Below are 27,724 nucleotides of genomic sequence, written 5' to 3' on the forward strand. Positions count from 1 at the left end.
CCTGGACTCCTCTCCACAATAACCCTGACTTAGGATCACTGTCTCCACTTTAGAAGAAACGAGCTCCAGAGTGGTCAAGTGACCTCCCCAGAAGCAGTAAAGTCACAATCAGATCCCACAATCTTTCACAACCCGTTCTGTCCCTGATGTGTCATATATTACGCGAAGCACTTTCACGTCATAGCCTTTTTTTTTTTTTGCGGTACGCGGGCCTCTCACTGTTGTGGCCTCTCCCATTGCAGAGCACAGGCTCCGGACGTGCAGGCTCAGTGGCCACGGCTCAGGGGACCAGCCGCTCCGCGGCATGTGCGATCTTCCCGGACCGGGGCACGAACCCATGTCTCCTGCATCGGCAGGCGGACTCTCAACCACTGCGCCACCAGGGAAGCCCTGTCAGAGCCTTTTTAAGCAGGTATTTCGATGACTCTTTTCCCTTCCAACCTAAAAGCACCTATAAAGCAGGTATCATATCTTATTAGTCTTTGTAGGGAAATGGAGCCTCTGGGTGTTTATCTTTGCCGTGCTTAGGAAGGAAATGGGATGAATTCAAATCATGTATACTTTTTCCCAGCCTCTCATGCATTCACACTACTCATGCCCAAGCTGCTCCCCTGCCATTAAAATGAACACATCTTAATAACAAGACTTTACTGAACACTACTAAGTGTCACAAACTTTACTTACCTAACGAACTAACTTTTGTTAAACACTCAGAAAAGTCCTGGCACATATTAAGTACCTGTTATTGTTATTATTATTTAATTATCCACATAGCCTGTGAGGTATGCATAATTTTCCTCATTGTACTGGTAAAGACTCTGGGAAGTTAAGTGATTGGTCCAAGATCACACCACTAGTCTGTGGAGAACTGGGAAAATACCATAAAAGGAAGTTCATACCTATACATCCTATTAGCAAGCATATAATATTTCAGATTACAAAGAATTATTTTATGTACTAAAATAAAATTCCTCAAAGAGGTAGCCACCTCCACTACTCACCCTAGTGACCCTGAGCTTTTGCTTAGAGACCACCAGTAATCTAATGGTTTAGTGGATAAACCATTAGAGAAACCAGAGGCCAAAGTTTTCCAACCAATGCCTAAAAGCCAATAACCAGAAATGAAGAAAATAATGACTAGCAACATTTATTGAGCACTTATATATAGTGCTCTATAACTTATAGCAACTCTGCAACGTTGCAACTCCGCAAAGTAGATATTATCTCCTTTTTAAGGAACAGAAAATTGAAACTCAAGAGGTTACGCTAAGCCCAAAGCAAGCAGTGGAGCCAGGTTTGGAACCCAAACTCCTCAGCCCCAAACCCTTGCCATTTCCAACATACTACGCTGACTTCACAGGCATTACAGAAAGGAAAGTGTTAATCAACAGGAAGATCAAATGTGGTCTGCCTGATTGGGCACCAGGCACTTTAGAGACACAGCTACGGAACGAGAAAAAAATTATGCAACTTGGAAGATCATTTGAGATACAAGATAGGATGAACGAACCGACACCAGGTGACGTTGCCCCTGACTTTCTGAAGGTTACCCTGAACCACATCTAACATTACCACCCTCTGACACTCCTTTACAAAGATTGACTCAAATTATCAGGAAAGCTGAATCTCAGGTCACCTTGAGTAACAGGTCCTAGATCTGTCCTTTGAGGTAAGAGAAAGTAATCTGCTTCGAGACAGCCCTTCAGATCTGTAGATCACATCCCTTATGAATTTTCTCTCCTTCAGCCTGAATGTTCCGCCCCTCAAAGGACACTGGTCACCTCCACTGTACACTTAATGTCCATCCTGAAATAAATGAGGCTAATGATTGTCTACAGCAACGAATTAATTAAGCTTTATTATAGAACAAAATAGAGGAACAAAGATAGAAGTCCTTGAATGGTAAAAATATCAGCTCAAATTCTTGGCCAAGTGATAGGTAACTCAGAGACACTTTATCCGCCTCCGAAAAGACAGCGCTTTCACCATCCCCAGAACAACACTGGCGCCAGGATGCTGCCTGAGTCTCAGCAAATCCATCCGCCTTCTTGGAGTGGGAAGTCCAAGTTCAGAACAAGGCGCTGACCTCAGAACCCTACTGGCTCCCCGCCCACACACCACCACGCATGGTGGGGTCTGATCTGGACAACACCATCACCCGCAAATCACACGCCACACAAGGAAAACGAGAAGGCTTTATGAAAAATCCAAAGTTTATTGCAAATTATATTTTGCTTCCCTTCGTTCTTCATTTTTACAGGATTTATTGATATCCATGATTTTTTCACAGATGTACTTGTTGACTTTGGAGAGTCTCTGTGCAATTTCAGTTTCATCCACAGTTTCTTGTGCTATTCTGTCGTACAAACACTCTAGACAGGGAAAAGAAACAAGAAGGCCAAGGATTAATGGTACATTCGAGTACATATCTTTAAGGGGGAGAAAGGAAAATATGCCTCCTGACATACTTCCAAAGTACCAACTCACATATCTGGCATGGCGGTATTTTAAATTTTTCAACACAAGAGTAGATATACACTGTAAATTTATACTTTAAAGATAATGATACAACACCCATGTGTCCACGCCCCCTGCTTAACAGGACAGCATTGCTGGTCCCGCTGAAGCCCCTAAGTGCCCTTCCCCAGTACAATCCTCACCAGAGGTAATCACTGTCCTCAATGTTTGCTTTTCTTTTCGTGTTTACACATATGCATACATCCTTAAATAACATGTTGCTACTTTTCCCATTTTTAACTATTTACAAGTGTATCCATACTCTGTATACCCATCTGACTTTTCTTTTTTCATTCAACATTCCAGTTTTGAGAGTCACCCATGCTGAAGTGTAGGTATAGCTGCAGGTCATTCACTTTCACTGATGAGTAGTGTTCTACTGTCTGACTAGTCCACAGTCGGCTGACCCACTTGATTGTCCATGGATACTTGGATGGTTTCCCATGTTCTGCAGTTACAGGCACCCTGGGCCGTGTCTCTTGGGGCAAACATGCAGGAAATGCTCAGTCCGGGCCTAGGCTGGAACTGCCCAGCGTTAGGGTGCGTGCCTACTACACTTCACCAGCTGACACCTGGGAAACTGTTTTCCACAATGGCTGTGCCGCCTGGTACCCCTAACAGCAGTGTGTGCAAGGACTGCCTGCCCCATAGCTCCAACAGCACTCCAGGTCAGATTATTAAGGTTCTGACAGCCTGGCGGGCGTGAAGTGGTACCTCACTGAGGCGCTTACTAATGAGGCTGAGGATGGCCACTTCTACTGACTCTGCCGTTTGCTGCGACGAAGCAAGGACTGAGCCTCAGACAGGACCTGACTGAAGCTGGACTTTGGCCTACTTCCTAGCATGGGGACCTGAGGCGAATCATTGCCCTAGATTCCTCACCTCATAAAACAAGGATAACAAACCACACGTGATCCTTTGTAAGGCTGCCATGAGGGATGTGAAACAAACGTTTTGCAAGCCTTCTTCAAGCTATAAGGAGCACTACCCCTGTCTGAGGCTATTACAGTTATTTTATGTATATGCCACTGTCCGTTCCCAGGGCCTAGCACAGCGCCTGGCACAGGGGCAAGATTCAGTAAGTGTATGTTGAATGAATGAATAAATGAATGAATGCTTTTCTTGGGAAACCTGAGGGGACATAATAATTCTGGACATAAGGGACTAGGGGTGTAGGTGGGGAATGTACCACTGGGGTATGTAATCGTGGGCAAGATTTTTAACTTCGTTGAACCTGAGCCTCCCCACCTATAAAACAGGAGTGACAACCCGGTCTCGAGGAACTGCCACGCAGGATAAACAAAGTCTCGTGTACCAGGCCAGTGCACAGCAGGCAATGCTGTTAGTGACGCAGAACATCAGCACTGGGGAGGGATCACGGAGACTGCCTTGTGCTACAACTCCTCCACTCACACGGGACATGGCTGAGGCCTGGAGGGAGGAGGTAAGTACAGGCACGATCCCCTGCGGCCTCCACTCTGAGCCCTTCCTGGGCACGTGGCCAGCCCGCCCACTGTTGCCATCCAGGCTGCAGGCGCATGTGCTATATGCCTTCTTTCTTTGGGGCACCATCTCCTCCCTGCGGATCAGGGTTTGCACAGAGAAGCCTTTGAAAGCTTTTAGCTGACCTTCACTACTTCCTGGCTGCTTCCAACCTGACTAATCTGCACTTTGTCTTGTGTTGGCTTTTCCACAGGGAATGAGATGAGAAGGTCCTACCTCTGCTAACTCCACCTGCATCTCCCGACCCACGCCAGGCTATCCCACAAATCAGTCTTTGCTCATCTCCTCCCAGATTACAGATTACCCTGGTCTCATGTCTCATCCTTCACCTGCCTAAACCCCACCCATTCTTCCAGATTCAACCTGCTTGGAACCTACCAGGTTGAGTCGGGAGACCCCATTCTGCCTATACCCTCAGTGCTTCCATACTCGCCTGGGTTTTTCCTCTATCAAAGCCCTGATCACAATCTCATAGAACTGTGACCACGCTGTCTCACCTACAGACCCGAACACGGGGTTCCCTCCCCAGCCCAGGGCCAGGGGGATGCCGACACCTGCAGTGACATTGCTGGAAGCTCAACCAAATGAGGAAGACACCCTGTGCAGAGGACTGTTTCCAAGTTGAGGGGTTCGAATCTGGCTCTAACCCTAGTTGCTGTGCCACCTCGAGTGGGAACCTCTCTGGGTCTCAGTCTTACTGTCTGAAAGCAGGATGTCAAATCCAATCATCTAAGAAGATTCTTCCAGCTCTAGGTCTCTAGTTATCTGAAAGGTAACAGGGTGGGTAAAGAGGCAAAGGACAGAGAAGGGGGCAGGGGAGTGGGTGTGATGGCCCTGAGAGGCCCCGGCATGAGCTGGAGAGAAGGCAGGAAGAGAAAGGTACAGCTGGAGGAAGGTTTTCAGAGGCGCCCACAGAATCCCTATCATTCTCGTTTCCTGAGGGTAAGAGCACTGAGCGGCCCCTGAGGTTGATTAAAAGGCTTTCGTTAGACTCCAGATATTAATCACCTGCAGCTGCCAGGAATGCCTCCCTCTGCAAGGGAGCATTTGAGATTATTGCTTAATTAACAAGGTTTATAACAGCGCTAATGGGTCCTATTAAAAAAGTTATAAAAATTAACCAGAACTCAACGCCGTGGCTCATTTGAAAAGTCAGACACTCTGCAAAAGGTCACTTGAGGGGCTTCCCGGGTGGCGCAGTGGTTGGGAGTTCGCCTGCCGATGCAGGGGACACGGGTTCGTGCCCCGGTCTGGGAAGATCCCACATGCCGCGGAGCGGCTGGGCCCGTGAGCCATGGCCGCTGGGCCTGCGCGTGCCCCGCAACGGGTGAGGCCACAACAGTGAGAGGCCCGTGTACCACAAAAAAAAAAAAAAAAAAGCCTTCCCAGGTGGTGCAGTGGTTGGGAGTCCGCCTGCCGATGCAGGGGACACGGGTTCGTGCCCCGGTCCGGGAAGATCCCATATGCCGCGGAGTAGCTGGGCCCGTCAGCCATTGCGCTGGGCCTGCGCGTCCGGAGCCTGCGCTCCGCGGCGGGGGAGGCCGCAGCGATGAGAGGCCCGCGTACCGCAAAAAAAAAAAAAAAAGGTCATTTGACCTTAATAAGGTTTAACTGCCATTCTGGAGCTTGTCATTAAAGCGAGACTCTCCTCCAGCCCTCCTGCTTTTGTCTTTCTAAAGCAGTGTCAGCGTTCACCACATCCCTCTGCTACGCAGTAAGGAGTGACTTTAAAACCACAGAGAGGAGAAAATCCTCACCAACCCTGTGAGCACCAAGGCTTTTGTCATTTTGATATGGCAAATGCGAATAAATGTGGTAAAATCATACAAAATAAATACAATCTCAATCCAGCAGACAGCTTGCATGGGAAGAACCAGTCAAATGCAGTCTGGACGAGCTCAAATAATTAGCCTAAAAATGGGGAGTGTATGGTGCGATGGGAGACAGGCTTCAAACCTGCCTGCCTAGTAAAGAAAAAACAAATCAACACTGTATTTTGGTAAGACAAGAAAGCCCTGGAGACAATGGGAAGCCTGAAAGCCCAGTTCAGCCCAGCTCTGATCTAACCCGCTGTATGACCTTGGGCAAGTCGATTTCCTTCTCACTCACCGGCATGACAAGTAGTTATGGGCTCTAAAGGGTTGCTTGACCCGGCACCTGTGAGGCAAAGATACAGAAAGAAGAGAACAGAGGTAGGCACGGGGTGCTCTGGGACATACAACAGAAGGATCCCCCCACCGTGAGAGGTCAGGGAAGGCTTCCTGAAGGATGGTTCTCCTAAGCACACCTGGGTGTTGAGTAGCAGCTAGACAGGCAGAGCAGCACGCGTGTCGGGTGGGCAGTCTGATCTATGTTCCAGGTGCCAGGAACAGCATTTACAAATTCCCTAATGTGAGAGGGGACAAGGCTTGTTGGAATACAGCAGTTCATTATGGTAAGAACTTAGTGAACAAGGGGAATATTGCTGAAAAGTAACCTGGAGCTAGAGCCAGGGGCCAGATTATGAAGGCACCTTTACGACACATTAAGAAGCTTACCCTTCAATAATGGGCACCAGGGACTGGCTGTGACGGGGTGGTGGTAACAGGATCATACTGGGTTTCTGAAAGATCACTCTGGTTACCAATGGAGAGAGGAGTCTGGCAGCTGCTGGAGTAAGGCAGGGGAGAGGTGATGTGGCCTGGACTACGTGAGGCGCGATGGGTATGGAGAGAAGTGGACGGTTTAAAAGGTATTTGGGGCAGAACAGATGGAGAGCGGGCACGTGGAAGAGTCAGGAATGAGGCCTCTCTGGGTCCCTGGCAGGTGGTGTCATTTATCAAGACAGGGAACACAGAGGGGCAGAAGGCTTTGGGGAGAAGGAAGAGGAGAGAGCAGTGAGCGGTGCAGATGTGCCAGTGTCACGTGGACATCCAGGAGGAGGTGACCAGTGGGCACCTGGATGTATGGGTCGGGAACGTGGAAGTGTGAACTGAGGTCAAATATAGATTTGGGAATCAGTCACTGATTCAACAAATATTTATTGAACACTGACTATATGCTGGCCCTGAGCAAGATGCTCATAAATCTGATGTTCTAATGGAGGCGGGGAAAAAGACAACCATCAAGCCAATAAACAAGCAAAGAAGCAGCGCTCCGCAGGGACTTTAGGGAGGGTGATGCGGCAGAGAGCAATGGAAGGGCTGCTTCATCTGCCCGGGCGGTCTGGGATGGCCTCTCTGCATGACAAGCAGGCAGGATGTGCAGACCAGAGGAAGGGCACTGCTGGCAGTGGGGACAGGAGGGGGCCGGGAGGAGGCCTCAGTGGTTAGAGCACAGTGGAAACGGGAAGTGTCGTGTGAGATGAGGCCGGGGGAGTCACCAGAGGCCAGATCGCCAGGCAGCAGCCAAGACGCCAGGAGTGTGGATTTCAACCCAGGGCCGTGAGCACGCCGAGGGCAATGGGGACGGCGGGAGTGAGAGCAGCGGAGGGCAGCGTTGCAGAGTGAGAGAAGCGGGCTGGAGACAGAGGCGAGGGCAGCGGGAGGGGAGCCCACAGGGGGGATGCGAAGCCACAGGCAGGAGGAGACCTCAGCATGCAGGAGGGTTTCTCAGTAAAGGACGAGGGATCAGGTCAAACGGCCGGGGAAGAGGTAGAGGCGGAGCCACGGGGAAGCCTGGCAAGGACAGAGTTAAGCAGAGGGCTGGCAGCCGATGCCAGATGGCAGGGGCGTTCCCAGTGCACACGGGCAGTGAATGCAGACAACTCTTTCAGGAAACCTGGATGTGAAAAGGAACGGAGAGACATGGCGGCAGCTGGGTGATGGAAGTGACGTCTAGGGAGTGTTTTGTTTGCTTCTGTAAGAAATGAGTGATCAAAGTATATTTAAATGGTGCCGGGAAGGACCCAGTTGAGCGGGAGAGACAAGGTACTTAGGAAGGCAGGTGGGCTGTGATCCAGTTGGAGAGAACGGCCAGTCCCAAATAAGAGAAGGAAACATGAGGCAGAAGAACTAGGGGATCCAGTGAAGTTTGTAGATAGGGTGGTTCGAAGCTGTGGGATTTCTTTTTCTTTTCTCTGTGAAGGAAGAGACATGGTCATCTTTTGAAAAAGAGAGAGCTGTGGACTACCATGTTCTGGAAGAGTAGAGAAGGTTTAAAAAGGGCTTAGAAAATGGAGGAGTGGATCAGTGAGGGAAACTTGGAGGGCCTGGCCTATGGGCCTTAAGACAGTGAGCCTGTAATAGCCCCAAGCCACACAGCTGAGGTATTTTCTTCTAGAATGTTCCTTAGTATTGGGGACCAGATTAGCTGCAAATGACATCATCTGAATGGGGTCCAAAGAACATACAAATGTCTACAGGTCCACTGGGCAGCCAGGACAAGGACTGTGAATCCTGCCTTTACACATGGACACACCAAGCATCTACCTGGTACTGGCACTGCGCTGGGCCTGGGGAAACAAAAATAAACATAAGAGAACCAGGGTGAGCTCAGAGTTAAAGCAAAGCAGAGTTGGGGCTCAACCCCAGGCTTTCGATACCTGGTTCTAATTTCTACTCCCCATCACCCTGCACTGGGAGCAGACAGGAGGGGGCCTGGAAGCTGCAAAGCACTGAACAATCGTGAGCTTCAATGATGTGACCATCACGAGGTCATGTCGGCTCCATGGGGGCAGCTCACTTGTCAACAAAGAACGGAAACTTCTTCTCACACCTCAAACATAACTATTCCAAGCTACAATCCAAGCAGCCCTCTTAACTGTCGTAAGAGGTGAGTGTTCAGCTGAAGACACCGCGACATGGAAGGAAAGTAGTTCGCAAGAAACAGTGTGAAGAGTCAGTCAGGGGGTCAGCTTGCAGGTCTCAGTGTGGCACTTGTTCAGCCCTCGGCGACTGAGCTCCCACTGTGTGCCAGGACCTGTGCGAGAGCCAAGGAAGACGTGGAGGTGAGTCCGACACAGTCAGACCCGTGCCTGAGGCAGACGCACAGCAGATGATTTTATGCCACGGCGTGACAACGGGAGGGCAGCCGGTCACTGGAAGGCACCTGGGACCTGCTGAGTCACAGCCCAACAAGTGTAACAGAATCAGAGGTCAGCCACCTCTCAGGTAGGCAGGGCTGTGTCCCCAGGAAGGACGCTTTCTCAGGGCGACCTCCCAAACTAGGCTCCACCTTTTCAGACAGTGGGCAGACTAAAGGTTACCTCCGCTCGTCTAAAAATAAGCGTCTGCCTAAATCAGGTCATCATGAATCGGCCAGCAACGGGGGCAGCTGTGCTACGGAACAAGCCCCAGACCAGAGTCAGTGGGGGTGGGCTTAAATCCAGGCTCTGAAACCCTGTAGCTGGACTTCTGGCTGGTCACCTAATCCTTCTGTGTCCTTACACCTCGACCTCCAAAATACACCCTAAATCTGGCCATTTTTCTCTGTTTCCACTGCTGTAACCGTAGTCCATGGCACCGTCATGCCTCCCCGAGACCACTGCATCAGCCTCCTAACTGACCTCCCATTCGGTCACTCCCACTGAAGACCTCCATTACCTTTCTCCTGCAGGTGGGGTAAACCCAAGCCGATTACCGTGGCCTTCACGGCCCTAAAAGACCGTCTCTCGCCCATCGGCCTGATCTCAGTGTCCCCTGACTCATGACTCTGCAGCGCCCCGGGGCTGCTTCACCCCTTGAGCATGCAGGCCTTTGAACCCGCTCTTTATCCCGCCTGCTTCACCACCCCTCAGACCTGCACAGGGCTGACCCCTACATCCAGCTCCCAGCTTGAATGCACGGCCTCAGGCAGGTCTTCTCCACCCACCCCAGCCAACACAGCTACTGTATCGCTCGATGAGCCTTCACGGCCTTTCATCAGTACCTGAAATGATCTGATTTGTTCATGGACATACTTGCTGTCTGCCCCAGAACTTGGCACATGGCCTGTTCAAAAGGTACATGAGGACTGAGTCTTACTTTCTTCATCAAAACATGGCAGTTGGACACTTAAGAGACTAGTGGTTAGGAGCACAGCTTCTGAAGGCAGCCCTCCTGGCTCGGGCTCCTGGCTCTACCCCTAAAGCTGTGCGATCTGGGCAAGTTACTTCACATCTCTGTGTCCAGTTTCTGCAACTAAAACAGGGATAATACTGGCAGCCAACAGAAGGAGTGTTATGTGTTATGAAGATTAAATGAGTTAATATATGTAAAAGAATTTTCAACACAGAATCATAGAAAAAACAGAACCTGAAACGTAGTGATCGCTCAGAATAATTAGCAATTACTATATTCTCTCTGCTCCCATGTACTTTCCTGCCTGTCTCCATAATTTGTATTATCTGTACCGTAACTAGCTGTTCTCGTGTTCATCTTCCCCATGTGACTGTAAGCACCTTGCAGATGGAGACTGTGTCTTATCCCCCTGTGTCCTCCATACCCGGTGGAGAGCCTGGCAAAGAATAAGGGCTTCGTGAATGGATGGAGAGTGGGTGGGAGAGACAGAGGAAAGAAAGAAGGAAGAGGGAAGAGAGGGGAGGAAGGAAGAAAGGAAGGCAGGAGGGAAGGAAAATCAGAGTCCAGGCCAGTGCCCTATCTTTACAAACGACTCCCTGTCTCTCTGCCTTCCCTCCAACCCCTCTCAAACCCCAGAAAAGACGCTGAATCCAGTGACCCTCAGCTGGTCTTCACCTCACTAAGTGCTCCAGGCACGATGCTAGGACCCCCCAGAACTGCTCCCCTAGCCTCCACCTTCAGGCTGTCTACACAGCAGCACTCCTTTCCCAACCCAGCACCTTTGTTCCAGATGCTTCTGCCTCCCGAGTACCTCTCTTTACACATCTGCGTCTCCATGTCTGATGGATCCTTCAAGGCCCAATCCAGTGACCCCCTTCCCAGGAACCCTTCCCTGATTTTCTGGCTAGGGGTTTCCTCCCCTCCTGAGAACCCCCCTCTGTCCCTCTCGCATGCTAGCTCCTTGAACTGTGCTTGTGTCCACAGCTCATTTGCCCTGTTAAATGTGAGCTCTTCTGGGACCGGGTCCACATCTGCTCCTGCGTCCCCATGCCCAGCCCGGGGCCTGGCATGGAGAAGCTTCAGTAGGTGTCTGTTGAACTGAAATGTGCCCGACACATTCCTGACAGAGTAAAGGGCGGTGCCTCGGCCACTGCGTTTCCAGTGCGGGACCCACCTCTGACGATGCTTAGTTTGTGAGGCGAGAGGGGTGGCTTAGGGACTGCATCTTTCTTTTTTTTTGTGGCAACTCCTGTGACGCTTCTGTTCTTCAGAACATCTGTTCCCCAAATCATGACTGCCAAGTTCTTTGTGTACTTGGAATCTCCTTGGGTTACTTGTAGCTGGTGCCATTTCTCCTCATCAACCCAAATCCCGCTTCCCAGATGGACCTGAAAGGGATAAGAACACAAGCAAGCACCTGTTTAGTCGGACAGGATGGGAGCTGGAAATTTTTCTTGTCCTTTAAAAGACACTGCTGCACAACTGCAAGGGATTTGTTCCATAAACACTAATTAACTTTCTTTAAGGGAAATAATCATTTACTGAATACCTGTAACGTGCCAGGCCTTCTCTACGGCTTTATATCCACTATCTCAAAATCTTCACAGCAACCCTGGAAGGAAGGCGTTGGGACACTATTTTCATTTCAGGTGGAAAAACCAGGTTGAGAAAGGTACAGCTGAGAGTCACTCAACTCTGAACTTGCAGAGTGGATTTATTTCATCTGGGTGGGGCCTCGTTGTCAGGATGGTTTAAAGCTTCCTAGGTAATTCCTAGGTGTGACAACCACAGCAGGTGGAGTGAGGAGGGAAACCGTCCAGGCTCTGCCACTAACGGAGTGTGTCTGTGCAAGTCCTTTCTGTCTCTGGCTTCAGTTTCCCATGAACTGAACTGGGAGAGTTGGATTTCAGCTAAATTCCTTCTGGCTGAGAGCACCTATGATTTTAACAAATTAAGCACAACCACTGTGTCTCTGGTCTGATCTGACGGCACACAGAACAAAACACAATCTTATGCTCTTTGTAAGGGAAGCACTCAGAAAGTTTCAGTGCAGAGTCATTAAATGCAAAAGTCCCAGAACGATCTGGCGATGAGGTTTGAGATTTTTTTCCCCCCTTTCTGGCTCTTTTAACAACTTGAAGACCATTTGCTAACATTAATCATTAAAAAAATGAAATTTTGACTTTGACACTGCTATTTATGTTGTGTTTCTGCTGAGTCTATGGAGGGTGGAAATGGCCTCTGTGGGGATGGAGGAGAGGAAGCCACTGATGAGGTAAACTTTCTGAGGGGAATGGAAAGTCCCTGCCAAGGTCCCTGTCTTCAGAAAGACTGTAGGTCATCGACCTCGTATGGTCGGGAGGCATCTCAGGACAGTCTAGTCTGAGAGACGGCACGCACACCCAGACTGATGGCAGACCAGCAGGACCCATGTTTGGAGATCTTTCTACCGAAGGTTGGCCTGGAAAGCAAGGTGGGCACGCACAGACGGGCAGACAGGTCAGCCAGCGACACTAACACAGCCCACCCACCAATGTCGGCAAGTAACCAATCTACCTGCCTTATCTAACTGCACTTCCTTTAGCTCAAAAGATCATTCAGACCTCTGCAGGCACGATATCAGATAACCAGATCCACCTGGCCTTCCTGTGCTGCAAACTCTGGTGCTATAAATCTGTTCATACGACTCAGGAAGATAAGTAACCCTGGAGTGAGATGTGCTGCCTGGGGCTGGCTGGGCAACACAGACCCAAGGTCAAGTCTGGCCTTTTCTCTGCATTCTGAACTGCAGGTGGGCAGTCTGTGTGCCAGATCAGGCCTACTGGGGACAAGTTCCCTGCTGCTCCCTGCTGGACCCCAAGTCACCTCCCTGGAGGACTCTCTGGGGCTACCCACGCAAGCTTCCTGAGATAGGGGAAAACAAGGGGTGTGAGTTACGTTAAATGCAGAATCAGAAAGCCTTGGAGATGGAGGACAACTTCAGTTTTCCAAAGATCTCTGCTCCTTTCTAACCTGAGCCTTGCTTTCCTACAACCGTTTAATTTACTGTTCTTAAAAGAGAAATGGCAGTTATCTTAGCCAATGTTCTACAAGAGACAGGGGACACTAATATTTTTTGCGTACCTATAGTGAACTAGGTATTTTACTCTCAGTTTAGTTAATCCTCGTAATGACCTTAAGAGATGGAAATAGGTAGAAATAATTATTCCTACATTACAGACAGGAACAGAGATTCAGAAGGACTCATTAGTTTTCCTAAGACATACTATCAGTGCATTCTGGAATCAAATCCTATGACCCTGCAGCCCACGCTCTCCCGGCCTTCCTGCTGCCACCAGTGTCACGGTGGTGCTAATGGGGGTGGAAACAAAGCAGACCAGTATTCAGATGGCTTTCCTCTTGAGCCTTCCTCTGTACCTGCCCGGCCACTGCCCTGGCCAGCACCCACTGCAGTTCACACTGCAGTCAGGGAACCTGGAGAAAAGCCACGGGCTGGCCTTCCTGCCTCCAGTCCCTGCCCGCTCCAACCCACGCTGTAAACACTGCCAGATTCATTCCCTAAAACATAGCTTTCCTTCTCTGACTAGATGACTTCCGCAGCCTTTCAACTCTGTGTTTTTATGTTAACCCTCTGGAATACTGAATGGCTCCCTGTTTCCTGTCACCTCAAATCCAACCTCCTCAGGCGGCATTAAAGATCCTCTAGAATCCTGTTTCCATTCAACCTGCTAATCGTACTATGTCCATCACTCAATGATGTCCCCAAACTCACTCATTTCCTCCTACTTCCAGTGTGTGGTAGGTAACAGAAAGAGGATGGGCTCTGGAGTCTCCAGCCCTGTGTGAATCCTGGCCCTTCCACCTACTACCTGGGTGTCTTGGGCTAGTCACTTTACCTCTCTGAACCTTACTTTTCTCAGCTGTACCAGACGGGCAGACAGGTCAGCCAGCGACACTAACACAGCCTAATTCCACCTAATTAGGTGGATTACCACCTAATTCACAGAGCTGTTTTGAGGATTCAGTGAGATAACATGAGTCAAACGTCAGAAGGACAGCACACAACCAGAAACTGTTACTTCCTTTGCCTTCTTTCCCCCATCCACGTCTCTGCTCATGCCTCTCCCCCACCCAGGGATGAGTGCCTTCCCTTACGCCTTCTTAAGCCTACTAATCTTTCAAGCCCCGGTCCCCAATGCAGGAAAACCTCCTTCACTTCTCCAGGGCTAAGCTCTATCCCTTAATTTCTAGCCTACTGAGAGGCTTCACTACCTGATTCAGCCCTTCACTACCTGATTCAGCCCCGCATCTCTGTGGGGAGAGGCCAAGGCTTTGCCTCCTTTGCCTCCTACAAAGTGATCAGGGCTAGTCTGAACACAAGGCAGTAAGAAACTGATGCGCATATTTAATATGTCTTAGTGTCACTGGCTTTCAGTTCTGATGAGCTGCTGTTCCTTGGAGAAGAAAATATTTTCTGACATGCATTCGAATACAAGGCCAATTTTACAGCAGAAAGAAGTGGCCCTGGGTGAGACCAATCACAGGTATAGGCTGGGGCATTTGGGACAAGGGCTCCTGAGGTCAACAAAGCTCCGGGTCATGCCCCATTTTCAGGGGTGCAGAACAGACTGGAAAGAGCACTGACCTGGAAGCCAGGTGATCTGGCTTCTAGTTCCTGCCTGCCTGCCTCTGATCTGTTGTATAACTATAGACGAGCCCCTTCTCTGGATGTATTTCCCCATCTATCCCATGTATAAATTAGACTATTTAAACTTTAATGGTCTTTGCAGCTTTATGATTCAACGAGTTTTTGAAATAAAATATCTTAAGACAAAGAAAAGCAATGCACTTTAGCAAAATCAGAAAGTAGCTTCCATGGCAAGCCCTATTCACATAAAGCCCCATTTGACCAAAATGTTAGCCTTATGCTTTCAAGGGAGGTTATTTAAAAGTATGGCAACTGGTGGGATGGGACTTGATCAAAAAACTGTCTTTGTGAACTGCTATTTAGGACAAAACCAGTTTCCTGCTAGGAAATGGATCCCATCCCCATGCTCTAGGCAGCACAGAGATTAAGGCAGAAAGAAGGAAGGGTCAGAAATGACTGCAGAGCCAAGAAGAACGATGGCTGCTTCTGGGATGTGGGGACTGCTGTTCTAGGAAGCTGCCATCCATTTCCAGCAAGACTGCTTCCTTCCTCTCCCTTAATAAATTGCTCTGATTGCAAATTAGCTGCAAACAGAAGGCAGGTTAGTTTGATAGCAAAGTGCTGGCAATAATCGATGAAAAAGGAAAGTTGGCACTTTAAAGATTTGTTGTGCAACTCGAGAGTGAAAAAATTAAATGACCTTTGAGAGACCCATTTTCCTGGAGGAAAAATGATCCTTTGCAAAAGAGACCCTCATAATGCTCAGAAACTGTCCGTCGGTCTTCAAAACAAGAGAGAAAAAGATTTCTCTTCGAAGCTGCTTAAAGAAAACGTCTATAGTCATTCCACAACGTGATCATGACTAAAGGGAAGTCAACAAAGACAGAACAGTCTTTTCTTTATCTTCAGTTGGGAAAGGTTCACCAAACTTAGACACACAGTTTGAGTCACTGTTAATGACTATGGAGAGCATCCATCCGATCCCATCTGGCACAGACAGAGACGCTGAGGCCCAGAGAAGGGAAACCCCTCTCAGAGTCACACAGGTCGGACAAAGATAGAGCTGAGCTTAAACTCAGGCTCCAGGCTGCCTACTTCCACTCTGTCATGCCGCCTCTAACCTGCAAAGCAGACTCTTCTTTTTTTTTTTTTTTGCGGTACATGGGCCTCTCACTGTTGTGGCCCCTCCCATTGCGGAGCACAGGCTCCGGACGCGCAGGCTCAGCGGCCATGGCTCACGGGCCCAGCCGCTCCGCGGCATGTGGGATCTTCCCGGACCGGGGCACGAACCCGTGTCCCCTGCATCGGCAGGCGGACTTTCAACCACTGCGCCACCAGGGAAGCCCTACAAGGCAGATTCTTAAAGCTTGCTGGCTGCAGCAAGGCAAGGCAGAATGGGCCTATGGTTTGGCCCTCTGCGGGGAGGAAGTGCTCCACGGAGATGAGGGCAGCATCTCCAAGAGAGCCTGAAAGACTAACAAGTTTCATTTCCTTAGCTTTGGCTATTTGCTTTGGCTCAGTCTGGCCAGCTGCAGGGATGTATCTGGACAAACCCAAATAAAACAACCTTTTCTTTCTCATCAACCCACTGGGGAACAATACTGGGTAAACAGAGACCTTTTGAAGCATAAGGCAAGAAAAACAGACTGACACAGATGAGTCTCTGGGGAGGAGGAGAGGTGAGGTCTGTAATGTATGCCATGGTAGCAGAGAATATTACAGTAAAACTGCATCTGACCAGTGCCTAGACAAAGGGATCCAATATATTTCCTCCAAGACGAATTCATTTGGATGTTGGAAGAATATTAGAAGTCTTCTCCCTGCCCTGCTACTATATCATCATGTGACTTTAAGACTTCCAAAGGCTATTCCATTACTTTTCACCCCTGTACTAATATAACTACTAATATTGCTTAAGTTTTCTTTCATAACATTTTTTCAAGAGTCTTACAAAAAAATGTGAGGAGTTATATGTGGTCCTAGGACTGTGGGCTAACCACGCTGAATGTACAACTTGAAAGCAGCTTAGGGGTAAGGAGCATGTCTCATTCACCTCTGTATCCCTGGCATTTTATTTATTTATTTATTTATTACAGATTTTTTTTTTTTGATGTGGACCATTTTCAAAGTCTTTACTGAATTTGTTACAATACTGCTTCTGTTTTATGTTTTGGTTCTTTGGCCACGAGCAGGTGGGATCTTAGCTCCCCAACCAGGGACTGAACCCGCACCCACTGGAAGGTGAAGTCTTAACCACTGAACTGCCAGGGGAAGTCCCATGTATCCCTGCCATTTAGGGCGGGGCTTAGAACACATAGGTACTTGGTAAACGGTGAATGGATAAATATTGAGTCGTATCCATATCTGTAAATCAGATATTTCTAGAGCACCTTATAAATTTTATGCTTCTGGTTTCATTGCATTATCATTTTAAAATACATTCTCACTAATAAGCTATTTTTAAATGTCAGTTTAGTTTTACAGTTGCTTTGGCCCAATATTTACCAAAAAAAAAGAAAAAAAGGAAAAGGAAGAGAGAAAGAAAAAGTCCTAGTAAAGATCCACTAGTTATAACACATGGATTCTGGAAGCAGTCACTCAGGGCTAGGCCAGGAGGCCAACTGGCCAGGCTGTGTCTCGGGAAGCTCCCACCATACTCTCCATCTTCACACTGACTAACCAACACTTGCAGGGAATGGATAGTGAGCTTGAAACACTACCTTGCCATTGTCTAGGATATACTTGTCCATGACAGGTGCAGGAGCGGGGTAATAGGACGACGTATTTGCTTCCTCACTGAAAGTGCTCCGTAACTCCGGCTCGGGCTCGAGACATTCTGACTTTACTTTTTCCAAGTCAATGGCGGGACCTAGGCAGTTAAGAAAAGAGATCTGTCTAGAACTCCAAGGAAAAGAAAAGGCAAATATTTTAACTAGGCATCTATCAGCACATAGCGGCACACAAAAAATATGTTGGCTTATTTTTGTCCATTGGACTACACTTAAACCCAAGCTTGAAAATAATATGAGGTATGAATGTCACGGGAAAAGGTGGAAAACTGGAAGACAAGAATGGACGAGAAGCTAATTAAGCATGAATGAGAAGCAGTCTTCTAGGGTGTCACTGTCTGAATGAAAACACAGGGGACTCGACTTCCTGCAGAGGAAAGAGGTCCTGTTAAGACTGGGGTGGAGACCGGGTGGCAAAGACTCCAGTATGCAAATTGTGTATTTGCCAAAACCCCCATCTCAGCAGCCTATGCGAAGTAGGCCACGGCAGAAGATAGGAAAGCGGTGGGGGGCGGGGAGAAATGCAAAGGCCTCCCCCTCCCACCAAGACCTAGTATCTAGGCAGGAGCATTTCAACCAAGAAATTAAAATACAATACAGATTAAGCCCCTGATTGCCTGAATCAGCAGCTACCCTGATTTTTATTTTAATGCAATGAACACAAATTATGCACGGTTTAAACTGTGAAAGGCAGCTAGATAAATGGTGGTGGTTTCTAAGGGGGATATTTTCTTCTCCATTAGCTTTTAAAAATGATGGACTATTTTTCAAATCGCCTATTGTGTCTTGATTACCAAAGGGCAGAGAAACAGGATGAAAATGAGTAAACAAGGCCAAATGACTAGATTAACTTTTGCAGGAGAGCAACTCCAAAGGCCAACGGAGAGTTTAGCATCCTGGAAATTCTCCCTATGCAAATACTTCAGGGTTTAACGGGTGCAGAAGTTCAGCTACTGCCAAAGCCGGTCCCCAGGGCTGTGCATATAACTTAAGTAACCAATGGGTTTCAGGGTCCAACCTTCCCTTATCCCTACCGTGTGGGCCACTTGGGACAGAGCTCTTTGTGTACTGAAGCCCTCACCAACAATCTGGCTGCAGTTCTATGTTCAACTGCCACGCCCTTGCTTTGGCTGGTGGTCGGGAAGGTATTGGTGATTCTGTTACAAAAATTCCTCATGACAGGGCTTCCCAGAACAAGAATATCATTCCTGAGTTGCTGGCCGCTGCCATCTGCAAGACAGATCTCTGCAGTCTCCAATATTTAAGTTTGAACACACAAAGCTGAACGCAGCATGGCTGGGGAGTAGCACAGCGCTGACAAAAAAGGAGAGACCATCTCCCCATTCTGCGTGACCTACTCAAGAGCTGGGCCTAGGGCTTATTCTTCTTTGTCCCCAGCACCTGGAATGAGGAGGTGCTCTCTGAATGTTTGTTAAATGAATAAAAAATGACAAGAACGAATGAATAATTCTAAAGTTTCAGAAGCAGATGCCAAACTTTATCTTCTCTCTGTGTGAGATCTCAGTTGCATTTCTGAGATATAAGCAAACTCAAGTGGAGCATTTGATCTTTTCTTAGATCAGGGAAGAAGTAATTACTTCAGTTTCCCCAAAAGGGCCTGGCCAAGTTGGCATCTGAGGTCTCTTCCTGCTGACATGCAGCAACACAGAAAAAGGAATGGGCTGAGAGGGGTGGTCCATGCAGCCACTGGAGCACAGGTAATCTTTGGCAAGATAGCCTCCCTCCTCTGGAGCCTCCTTTTCCTTCTATGAGAGGAAGGTGTTGGAGAAGAGATCGAATCCATCTCAGCTCTGACTCTGCCTAGTTCTCTCCCATCCATCTCCACAACAGCTGCTAAAGAGATCTACTCACGACTAGGTCCTTCCTGGCTTAGGCTCTCATTCTCCTCAAAATTAAGTTGCACACCATAGATAGCCTCCTGAAGGCCCAGAATAACCAGCCTCCTCTCTACGTCTGACACTCGATTCCTGCTCTCCCCTGACACTGCTCACGCCCCCCAGATGCTGTGTTGTCCCAAGCCTCTGAGCCTTTGGATGTGCTATTGTTTTGGCCTTGAACGCCCCCTCATCTGCCTGCCAAGCCCCTGGTCAGACTCCAGAACAGAGCTTAGGTGTCTCTTTCGTGAGGCCTTGCTCTGATCACTACCAAGTAGGGGGTCTCTAAATTGTAAATACTTCCAGCAAGTTGTACTTGCAATCATCGTCCAATCTGCTGTCCACATCAAACTGTGAAGCTCTTCAAGGGCAAAGTTTCACTCTCTTTGCAATCCTGGCACCTAGGGCTAGGCCTGGCACGTTGCAAGCGCTCAGTGAATTCTTCATAACATGAGAGGGGAGAGAAAGTTGTGGGCAAGAAAGAGGCTTCAGTGGGCTGGAGCAGAGATCCTGAAATAAAGCCCTGCTGCTGAGTGGAGGCGCTTGGGGGCGGTGGTCGGGGTGGGTGGGAGGGAAGCTGTTACCAAATATCTGAAACCTGTTTGCAGCCGTGAAGTAGAAGCGAGGGCTGTGAAACAGAAATTGGAAACATCTAGCCAAGGGGACGGACAGTTCAGATGGCTACAGGGGGACACGTGAGGGACATCAGAAAGAGCAAGGGCTGAGCGCAAAAGGTCACCTCTCTGGCTCCACCCTCCGCTGGCCCCCTCTTCCAAGACTCCGTTCTGAAGTGGCCTAACCAGGTCCTTCGGACGCTCCCCTCCCCCAATGATAGTCAGATGCACTCATTTGTTTCTATGCCTGCCCCTCACTAGACCACCATGAGGCCTGAGGGCAGGCAGAGACTGCGTCCTTTTACCTCAGAGACCAGGGCTCCACACAAGGCCTGGTTCCAATTCAATCCTCGACAGGCAATCTTACACATCAGTAATTACTTAACCCTTCTGACTCTGTTGCCTCACCTGAAAGGAGGGATGACAACAGCGACTTGGCCAGACTGAAGATTAAACGAGTTACACAGGAAATGATTAATCCAGACTCTGGCACGAAGCAGGTGCTCAGTAAACAGTGGCTCTCCCCCACTGCCCCTCCCCCACACGAGGGTCATATTGGGTACTCAGTTAGTCACTGCTAGTCCCTGGGAGCCAGGGCACTGCTGGTCTTCTTTTGCCCCAAGTGCCTAGCACAGGCCCAGCCCAGAGCAGGTGCCTGCACTCCACAGCACACCCACGCTATGCTCCCCTGTGCTGGTCTCCTCAGGGACCAACGGAGTTTTGTCAAATACTGAGGCTATCGTACTGGGATCTTCTGGCTCTCAAGGAACACTACTTCCTAACGTACCCGATCAGCACTGTTTAAAATACCTGGTGGCTGCCAGGGATTTTTTTTTTTTTTTAACAACTTTATTGGAGTATAATTGCTTTACAATGGTGTGTTAGTTTCTGCTGTATAACAAAGTGAATCAGCTATACGTATACATATACCCCCATATCCCCTCCCTCTCGCGTCTCCCTCCCCCCCTCCCTATCCCACCCCTCTGCACCGCTCTCCTCAACTGCCTCCTCTGGCATTGTATACAGAAGGTACATGGTGCCTCAGCAAGGAGGAGAGACCAACCAAAGGCTCATCTTGGAAGGGGTGTGTCAGGAGACCTGGGGGTGGATCCAAGTTGCATGACCTGAGACACGCCACCTCACTGAGCCTCTCTGAGCCTCAGCTTTCCTACCTGTAAAATGGGGACTTGCCAATAGCCACCTGATAATGCCTCTGGAGAGACTGGCACTGAGGCAGGCATAGAACAGAGGCTCCGACACAGGCTCAGAAAATGGCAGATGAATGAAGGAATGAATCAATCAGGAAAGCAGGGTGTTCAGTATTACAGAATCAGAGAGAAAAGGAACAAAAAGCATGTGGTTTCTTTGGGGAGAGGAGGGAGGGCCTCTAGTGCTTTTAATTTAAAAAGGAGAAAAAACACTTCATTGCAAATTTTAGTAGGCTCCACTATGATGTTGGCAATTTACATCTCATTACAACAAACGCTTCAGATTGCTGTTTTGCTTTTAAAAATTTCTGAGGCATTGTTCTCCTTGAAACATACGTGACCAAATTAGCCACAATAATAAGCACTTGCGCTAAGAGACGGCATTGCACGATCTGGTGCAGATATTTTAAGTAACAAAGGAACTTTTTTCACTTGTGGGAAGAGTAGGAATCAAAAAAAAAAAAAAAAAAAAAAGCCTTTTGATCCACTTCAGGTTTATTTTGGAGAAAATATACCTTCCATGGAGAGAAACCTCTCAGCTGGGTAAAGAAAGCTTTTGAAGGAGTATAAAAGATAGTGCTTGTCTTTTCATTCAGTCATTCATGAGCCCACTCATCACACAATCCCTGACTGCAGACCAAGATGGAGCCCTGGAAGAGGCACTGGGGACCCAGAGACAAATACAGCACGTCCCAATTCTGGACAAGTTGAGAATGTAACACGTAAAACTCTTATTACACAGCATACAAATAGCTGTGAGTTGATGGACAAATACTGGGTTTAGTGCTAGAAAACCTGGTGTGAATCCTGGTTCTATGATTTCCTCTACTTCTTTAAGCCCCAGAGGCCTCTCCCATGAAATGGGAGTCGTGGCACACAGTAAGGGGCTTGGTAAACGTTTACTGGCACAACAAGTAAATAAAATTACACCATTCTCTGTTCTTGTCTACCTTCAACTGGACTAACGCTATTCTTCCTGAAAACCTGTCTAAAAAGTTAATGCTTATGTTACTTCCAGGAGGCTTAAAAATCGCCTATATCTTCAAAATATATGTTTGGACACTAAGTACCATTTCTGATTTCGGCTGAAACAAAAGAGGCTAATAATATTAGATTTTTTCTGAAAAAGTATTAAAGCCTTCCATTCATTTCTGCAAGTAAATAGGAAGTTTCTCTGCTATAGGTATAGTTCTAGTTTCTTCCTAAATGCAAAATGAATCAAGTCAAAATACTTAAAGCATACCCCTACCGTAGCACAGAGGCACACTGGGTTTGGCAAAAAAAAGATGATTACACTTGTTGAAAAGGACCTGAGCATGGGAACAGCTAGTAGCAAAGAAGGAGGTAGTACACAAAGGCCTTGGAAAGAGACAGCGGCAGGTGGATCCCCCTCTGTGGGCCCCAGCATCCCCTCTCAAAAGGCATCGGCCACTCTCATCTGCGGCCGTAGCTACGCATCTGTTTCTTAGCCCCGTTGTGCTTCCAGTGAGGGCTGGGACAAATGGGTCTCATTCCTTCAGTGAGAATCTACTAGGCACCTACTAAGTGCCAGGCCTGGGTTAGGCGGCTTTGAGTGATGTGCAGTCCGGTAGTGGAAAGAGATAGGCAACAGATCATTACCATCCTGACAAGGGTAAGGATAAAGACTTGGGAACAGAAGCAAAGGACAGGGTGCTACACCTGGAGGAGACTAGGAAGCCTTCAGCAGGACGGTCACCAGCTTCTGTGCTGGGGCCTGGAACGGGTTGGGAGGGCTGGGGTGGGGTAGTTATCTTCATATGGGAAGGCAAGCGGCACATAATGGAGGCTCACTGACCGACCAGGAAGTGGGCAGCATGATGACCTGCACAGGTTTGGGGAGGGAGAGGTCCCCACTGGCTCTGGGATCGTGGAAGGCTTTAGGGAAGAGGTGAGCTCCGACTGGAGCCTGATGGGTGATAAGGTCTAGGGAAGGTGGAAGGCTGGTCAGGCAGGGGGATGGCATCCCCATCAGCAACAGCTCCTCAGGTCCTTCCCCCATCCCTCCCCATCTTCTGAGGGCCCTTTGTGCATGAAGGCTGGGGTGGGCTTTGCTGGGCAAAGGCAGGAGAGGCTGTTCTAGCCTGAGGAACTGGGTCGGACAAAACCCCTGCAGCTCATGTGGATGCCCTCACAGTGGGGCGGGTCCCTCGGGGAGTCAGAACCGCAGAGCGGAGGTGGAATGGACCTAGAGAGCCCCCTCTCCATGGGGTAGAAGCCCAGGAAAACTGGGGTGGCAGGAGCTGGCCCAAATCCCTAGTCGTGGGGGTCAAGGTATTTTCCCCACTGTGAGGAACTGTAGATGCCCATTTCAAAGGATGTATTTGCTTCTCCCTGAAAAGGAAAGGCGACCAACACTCGCTGAACATCTTCTTTGTTAGTAACTTACATTGAAATACCTATCGTTTAAACCTTTTAATCTTGACACCCCAGTGTCAAGTTACTATTTGTTTACCATCTTCCTGGTAAGGACGGAAACTCTGAGGACAGCTACCGTCCTGGTCACGGCTATATCCCCAGCACCCAGCACGATGTCCCTGGCCCACAGCGAACACTCATTAAACACGTGTTGAATGAAACAGGTTAATCCTCATGGCAGTCTTGCAAAATCTATCTTATTATCTTTGTAGAGGCTCAGAGAGGTAAAGTAACTTGCTGAAAGTCAAACAATTCTGGGTTGCTAGACTCCCAAAGGCTTGCTCTCTCCCTACACCTCTTCGGCTGACTGCAGTTTTCGGACTGCACGGGCTTCTCACGTAATGCCCACTCTGTGGGACACCCTCAGCTCATCTCTGACCTTCTCTCACCTTCCTAGGGTGTCTGTGAAGAGCCACAATCATGCAGGGGGGCAGCTGGGAGGAGAGGGTATCACCAGGATTCATCTCACCTCTAGGAGCTCTGAGCCTACCCCCTGCCAGCTGGTGGCCAAAGCTGGGCTGGTTCTTCATCCACGGTTCTTCCACCTTCCTCCCCGCCCAACTGTCTGGACCCAGGAAGCATCCAAATGGCAAGGATATGCGGAACATCACGGGCCTGCGCTGCCAGCCAGGCACTGTGTGCATATGACATGGCCTTTGGTTCTGGACCAGAACTGGCTGGGTGGGAAGACTGAGGGGTTGTGGTGGGAATAAGTCGGGCAGGCGGCGTAAGGGCCGCCCTCAGAAGCCTGCAGGGCTGCCATGGGCACAGTGAGCACCTGCGGGCAGGAGTTACGGGGGGGCAGAGTTTCACCACACGGCTGACGTCTCCCAAGCAAGTCAATCCATGGCTTTGGCTTTGCTGGCTCTTGCCTTCAGGCCATGAGCCCTTCGAGAGCAGGAACGATTTGATCTGCTTGGTTCAGAGGAAGAGGGTGACTCCGAGGTTGAGGGACTGCACCCCAGGCCACTCCAGTGGGGAGGAGCCCCTGTGCGCCACGGGGCAGTTTCCAGGTGCTCTCACCCACTTCTGCAGCCTTGTCTGTCCCTCCTACCTACTTCTCCTCTGCGCAGTCCAGTCAGAAACCACTTGTGGTTCCTGGATGAGCCAGCCTCTCTCATAACTCCATCAGGCTCTCCTGTCATCTGGACACGTTCACTTCCTCTCTCTGAGCCCGCATCCTCATCTGATGATCCTATCCACTGCTGAGGTTGTTTTCTGTGTGGAAAGCACCTAACGGCAGGCTCCAAGCAGGTGTTCAGAGGGGCCAGCCACTGCCCTTAATAAGGAGCCCTTCCCCATCTCTCCCACCTCCACCTGCTCTGACTGGCAAAGCCAGCGGAAAACAAGCCTGCCACACAGCCACACCGAAGCCCATGACCAAAAAGGCAAATCCCTGTTTCAAGTGGGAAGCACAGTCCTGTTCCGGCAATGAAGAGAAGCCCAGTGACTCCTGCATGTCCCGGCTCCCCAAGCAGGAACAAAGGGACAGCCTGGAGTTGTCCCTCAGCCCCCTCCCCATTGCCCCAGAGAAATGAACGCTAGGGAAAAAGAGGAAGGAGGGTCCTGGACTGTCCTGCCACTCTGAAATCAGCTCTTAGAACAATCTAGGATGAACTGTGGCTCATGTGTTGATTCAGTCAAGAGTGCAGAAAGTCCTTCAAAGTGGGAGAAGGCCAATACCTTTAAGAGAAACAATTCCAGTTCTCACTGCTAGACCTTTTCCTGCCACCCGGGGTTAGGAGGCCCTGGGCATAGAGGTTTGGGCCCTACTCCATCAGTAAGTGCGGCAGTGGCAGGCTGTGGACCTCCTGGGTCACAGGGATACCACTCATCCTCTTAGCCCTCTCTCAAAGCCCAACTTTTGTGAGCACTCCTGTGTATTGGTGAGAGTGAACTGAAGGCTGGAGGAGGTGGAAAAGAGCTCTGAGTGGAACAGGCCCCAGGAGGAGAGCCGTGACAAAGAGAAAATTGAGCCATAAACAGTGATGTCTGAAGAATCAAGGGGGTCAAAAGGAGTGCTTGAGGACTGGAGATAGGAAGACTGGAATTCTGCCCAGGAAAAGAGGGAGAGTTCAGTAAACCACAGACCAGTGAGCTTGAAATCAAGTCCAGGCGTACCTATAAAATAGATGATTCAAAGATGATTTCTGAGGACTTACAAGGGAAAGTAGCAATCTCCAGGAGACAGGAGGGGTTGACCAAAGATTAAGATACGCCAAGACAACCACATCCGTGCTCTGCTGTAGGACGATGATTGCCTATGGCGTGCCAAGCACCATATACACATTATCTCATGCGAATCCTCAAATGATCCTGCATCATTAATGCTGGACCCACTGAGCACTTACTATGTGCCAGCCCCTGGGCGGAAGTCTTTTCATGCATTTGCTCATTTAATTCTCTTAAGAATCATAAAGGTTGGTACTGGCATTGACCTTGCTTTTTGGATGAGGAAACTACGGCCCAGGAAGTTTTAAGTAACTTGCCCAAGGTAACAAAATCAGACTACGGAAAAGCCAGGGTTCAAAACTCCAGTATTTCTGGCCTCAGGGCCCATGCAGGCTCTTAGTCACTGACCATGCTCTCCGGGCCTGTATGTGGTAGGCATTAAGATATTCATTTTACAGAGGATAAAACAGAGGCTGAGAAGGGTTAAGTCATTTTGCTTGAAGCTGCGCAGTTAAAGGATTAGAGCCGAGATTCAAATCCAAGTAATATCTGCTGCCAGAGCCCGCGGTGCCTCCAGTACAGGGGGAGCCGGCAGGAGGCCCTGGCTGACGTCAGCTGCCTTTTCAAAGGCACTGTCAGAGACCCGTGCTCAGAGTCCAGCTCAGGCCGCGCAGGATCTTCAAGATCAAAGCTGGTATTTTAACGGACCTTGGACGGAGCACAAGGCACGAGCCCAGAGGGGAACAGAGGTGATAGAAACCCAGCTCTAAAGAGGCAGGACAGATTTGCGGGCCACAGTGGCTTTCTCCTTCAAAAGTTTCAACTAGCTTGTGATCTGGCCGACAGGGACATACGTTATCTCTTCTTTTTGCCTTCTCCTCTCTCAGATGGAGATAATAATCCTTACCTGGCCTTGCAATAAGCCTATCGGAATAGTCCAATGAGATAAAAATGTCAAGGTCTTTGAAGCCCGTGAAGTGTCTTGTACATGTGAATTACTGATACTCTCCTTCTTATCTATGCCTCTTCTGGTCAGAGCTCACCGTCTCCACCTACATTCCCTACAAAGCACACACAGAATGCAAAGCCATCACAGGCCTCCCCCTGCAGCTACGGCATTGGCTCTGTTCTGTCCGGTGTACAGGGCTGTGCCCCGCCTCGGGCTGTGTGTGCAACTTGAAGGCAGGGATTCCGTCTCCTCCTCTGTCACTCACAGAGCCCTTTCCAGCCTCAGTTGAACTAATGTTACCTGAATCACACCGGAACGATTTTAACTATCTAAGAGGTACTGAGAGTGCTAAAAGCTGAGGGTGATGTCTAAGCCTCGGTCTTTGACCTCTAAGAGCAAGGAATCTGGCTGAGGGGAAACCAAGACAGACGCTAGAGTTTACTCCTTCTCGTATACCAGAGCCTTGCGACTAACTGGCTTTCACTGTTCTGCTACCCCTCACCCCCTTGGAATTCTCTGAGACTGCCAAGCCCTGGTTTAATAAACACCACTCTCACTCTAGGCTCCTGAATGTTTTAGAAAGGGGCTTTCTATCAACGTATTTCCAGCACCTAACACAGTCCTGGCACAATGGATGCCCTTAATAAATGATGAATGAATGAAAGAATAAATGAATGCACATACACACAAATAAATCTGCACTTTATAAAGTAGAAGATCTTCATGCCTTTTGTGTCCTCAGCACTTATTTCTTTGGGAGAAGGCAAACAGGAAAGGGCAGGAAAGGAGAAAGAGACTGGTGTTTATTGAACACTTACAATATGATGGTCACAGGGCTTTATTCTTTACATATGCTTCTTCCTTTAATTTTGACACCACGACAGAGGCTCCCAGCGAAGGGACTCTCTGGGTTAGAGAGCGAGGTTCCTTCCCATCAGAGAGGGCGGACTCCCATGCTAAGATCATACAGAAGGAAAGTTCTACTTTACAGAGAGATGTCCTTTGGGAGGATTAG

General features: G+C 49.0%; 2 protein-coding genes across 10 annotated transcripts in view; both read right to left on the reverse strand.

The window, feature by feature from the left end:
- AGBL4 (AGBL carboxypeptidase 4) overlaps positions 1–27,724 on the reverse strand; it is a 1,401,741-nt gene that overhangs the window by 215,359 nt on the left and 1,158,658 nt on the right. The window lies entirely within an intron of this gene.
- Positions 2,196–27,724, reverse strand: part of BEND5 (BEN domain containing 5) — a 47,736-nt gene continuing 22,207 nt past the window's right edge. For 3 of the 8 annotated variants that reach the window (XM_067726067.1, XM_067726069.1, XM_067726068.1), the window contains 3 exons: positions 17,367–17,515; positions 11,173–11,386; positions 2,196–2,372 (listed from right to left, as the gene is read on the reverse strand). In XM_067726067.1, the coding sequence (XP_067582168.1) occupies positions 2,215–2,372; positions 11,173–11,386; positions 17,367–17,515 (521 nt within the window). In that variant the 3' untranslated portion in view covers positions 2,196–2,214. Of the gene's footprint in view, positions 2,373–6,129; positions 8,920–11,172; positions 11,387–17,366; positions 17,516–27,724 lie in introns of all 8 variants that reach the window. The other 5 variants (XR_010940831.1, XR_010940830.1, XR_010940828.1 and 2 more) reach the window with 5 other exon arrangements.

This window comes from Pseudorca crassidens, chromosome 2, assembly GCF_039906515.1.
Source record: "Pseudorca crassidens isolate mPseCra1 chromosome 2, mPseCra1.hap1, whole genome shotgun sequence".
NCBI classification, from domain to species: Eukaryota; Metazoa; Chordata; class Mammalia; order Artiodactyla; family Delphinidae; genus Pseudorca; species Pseudorca crassidens.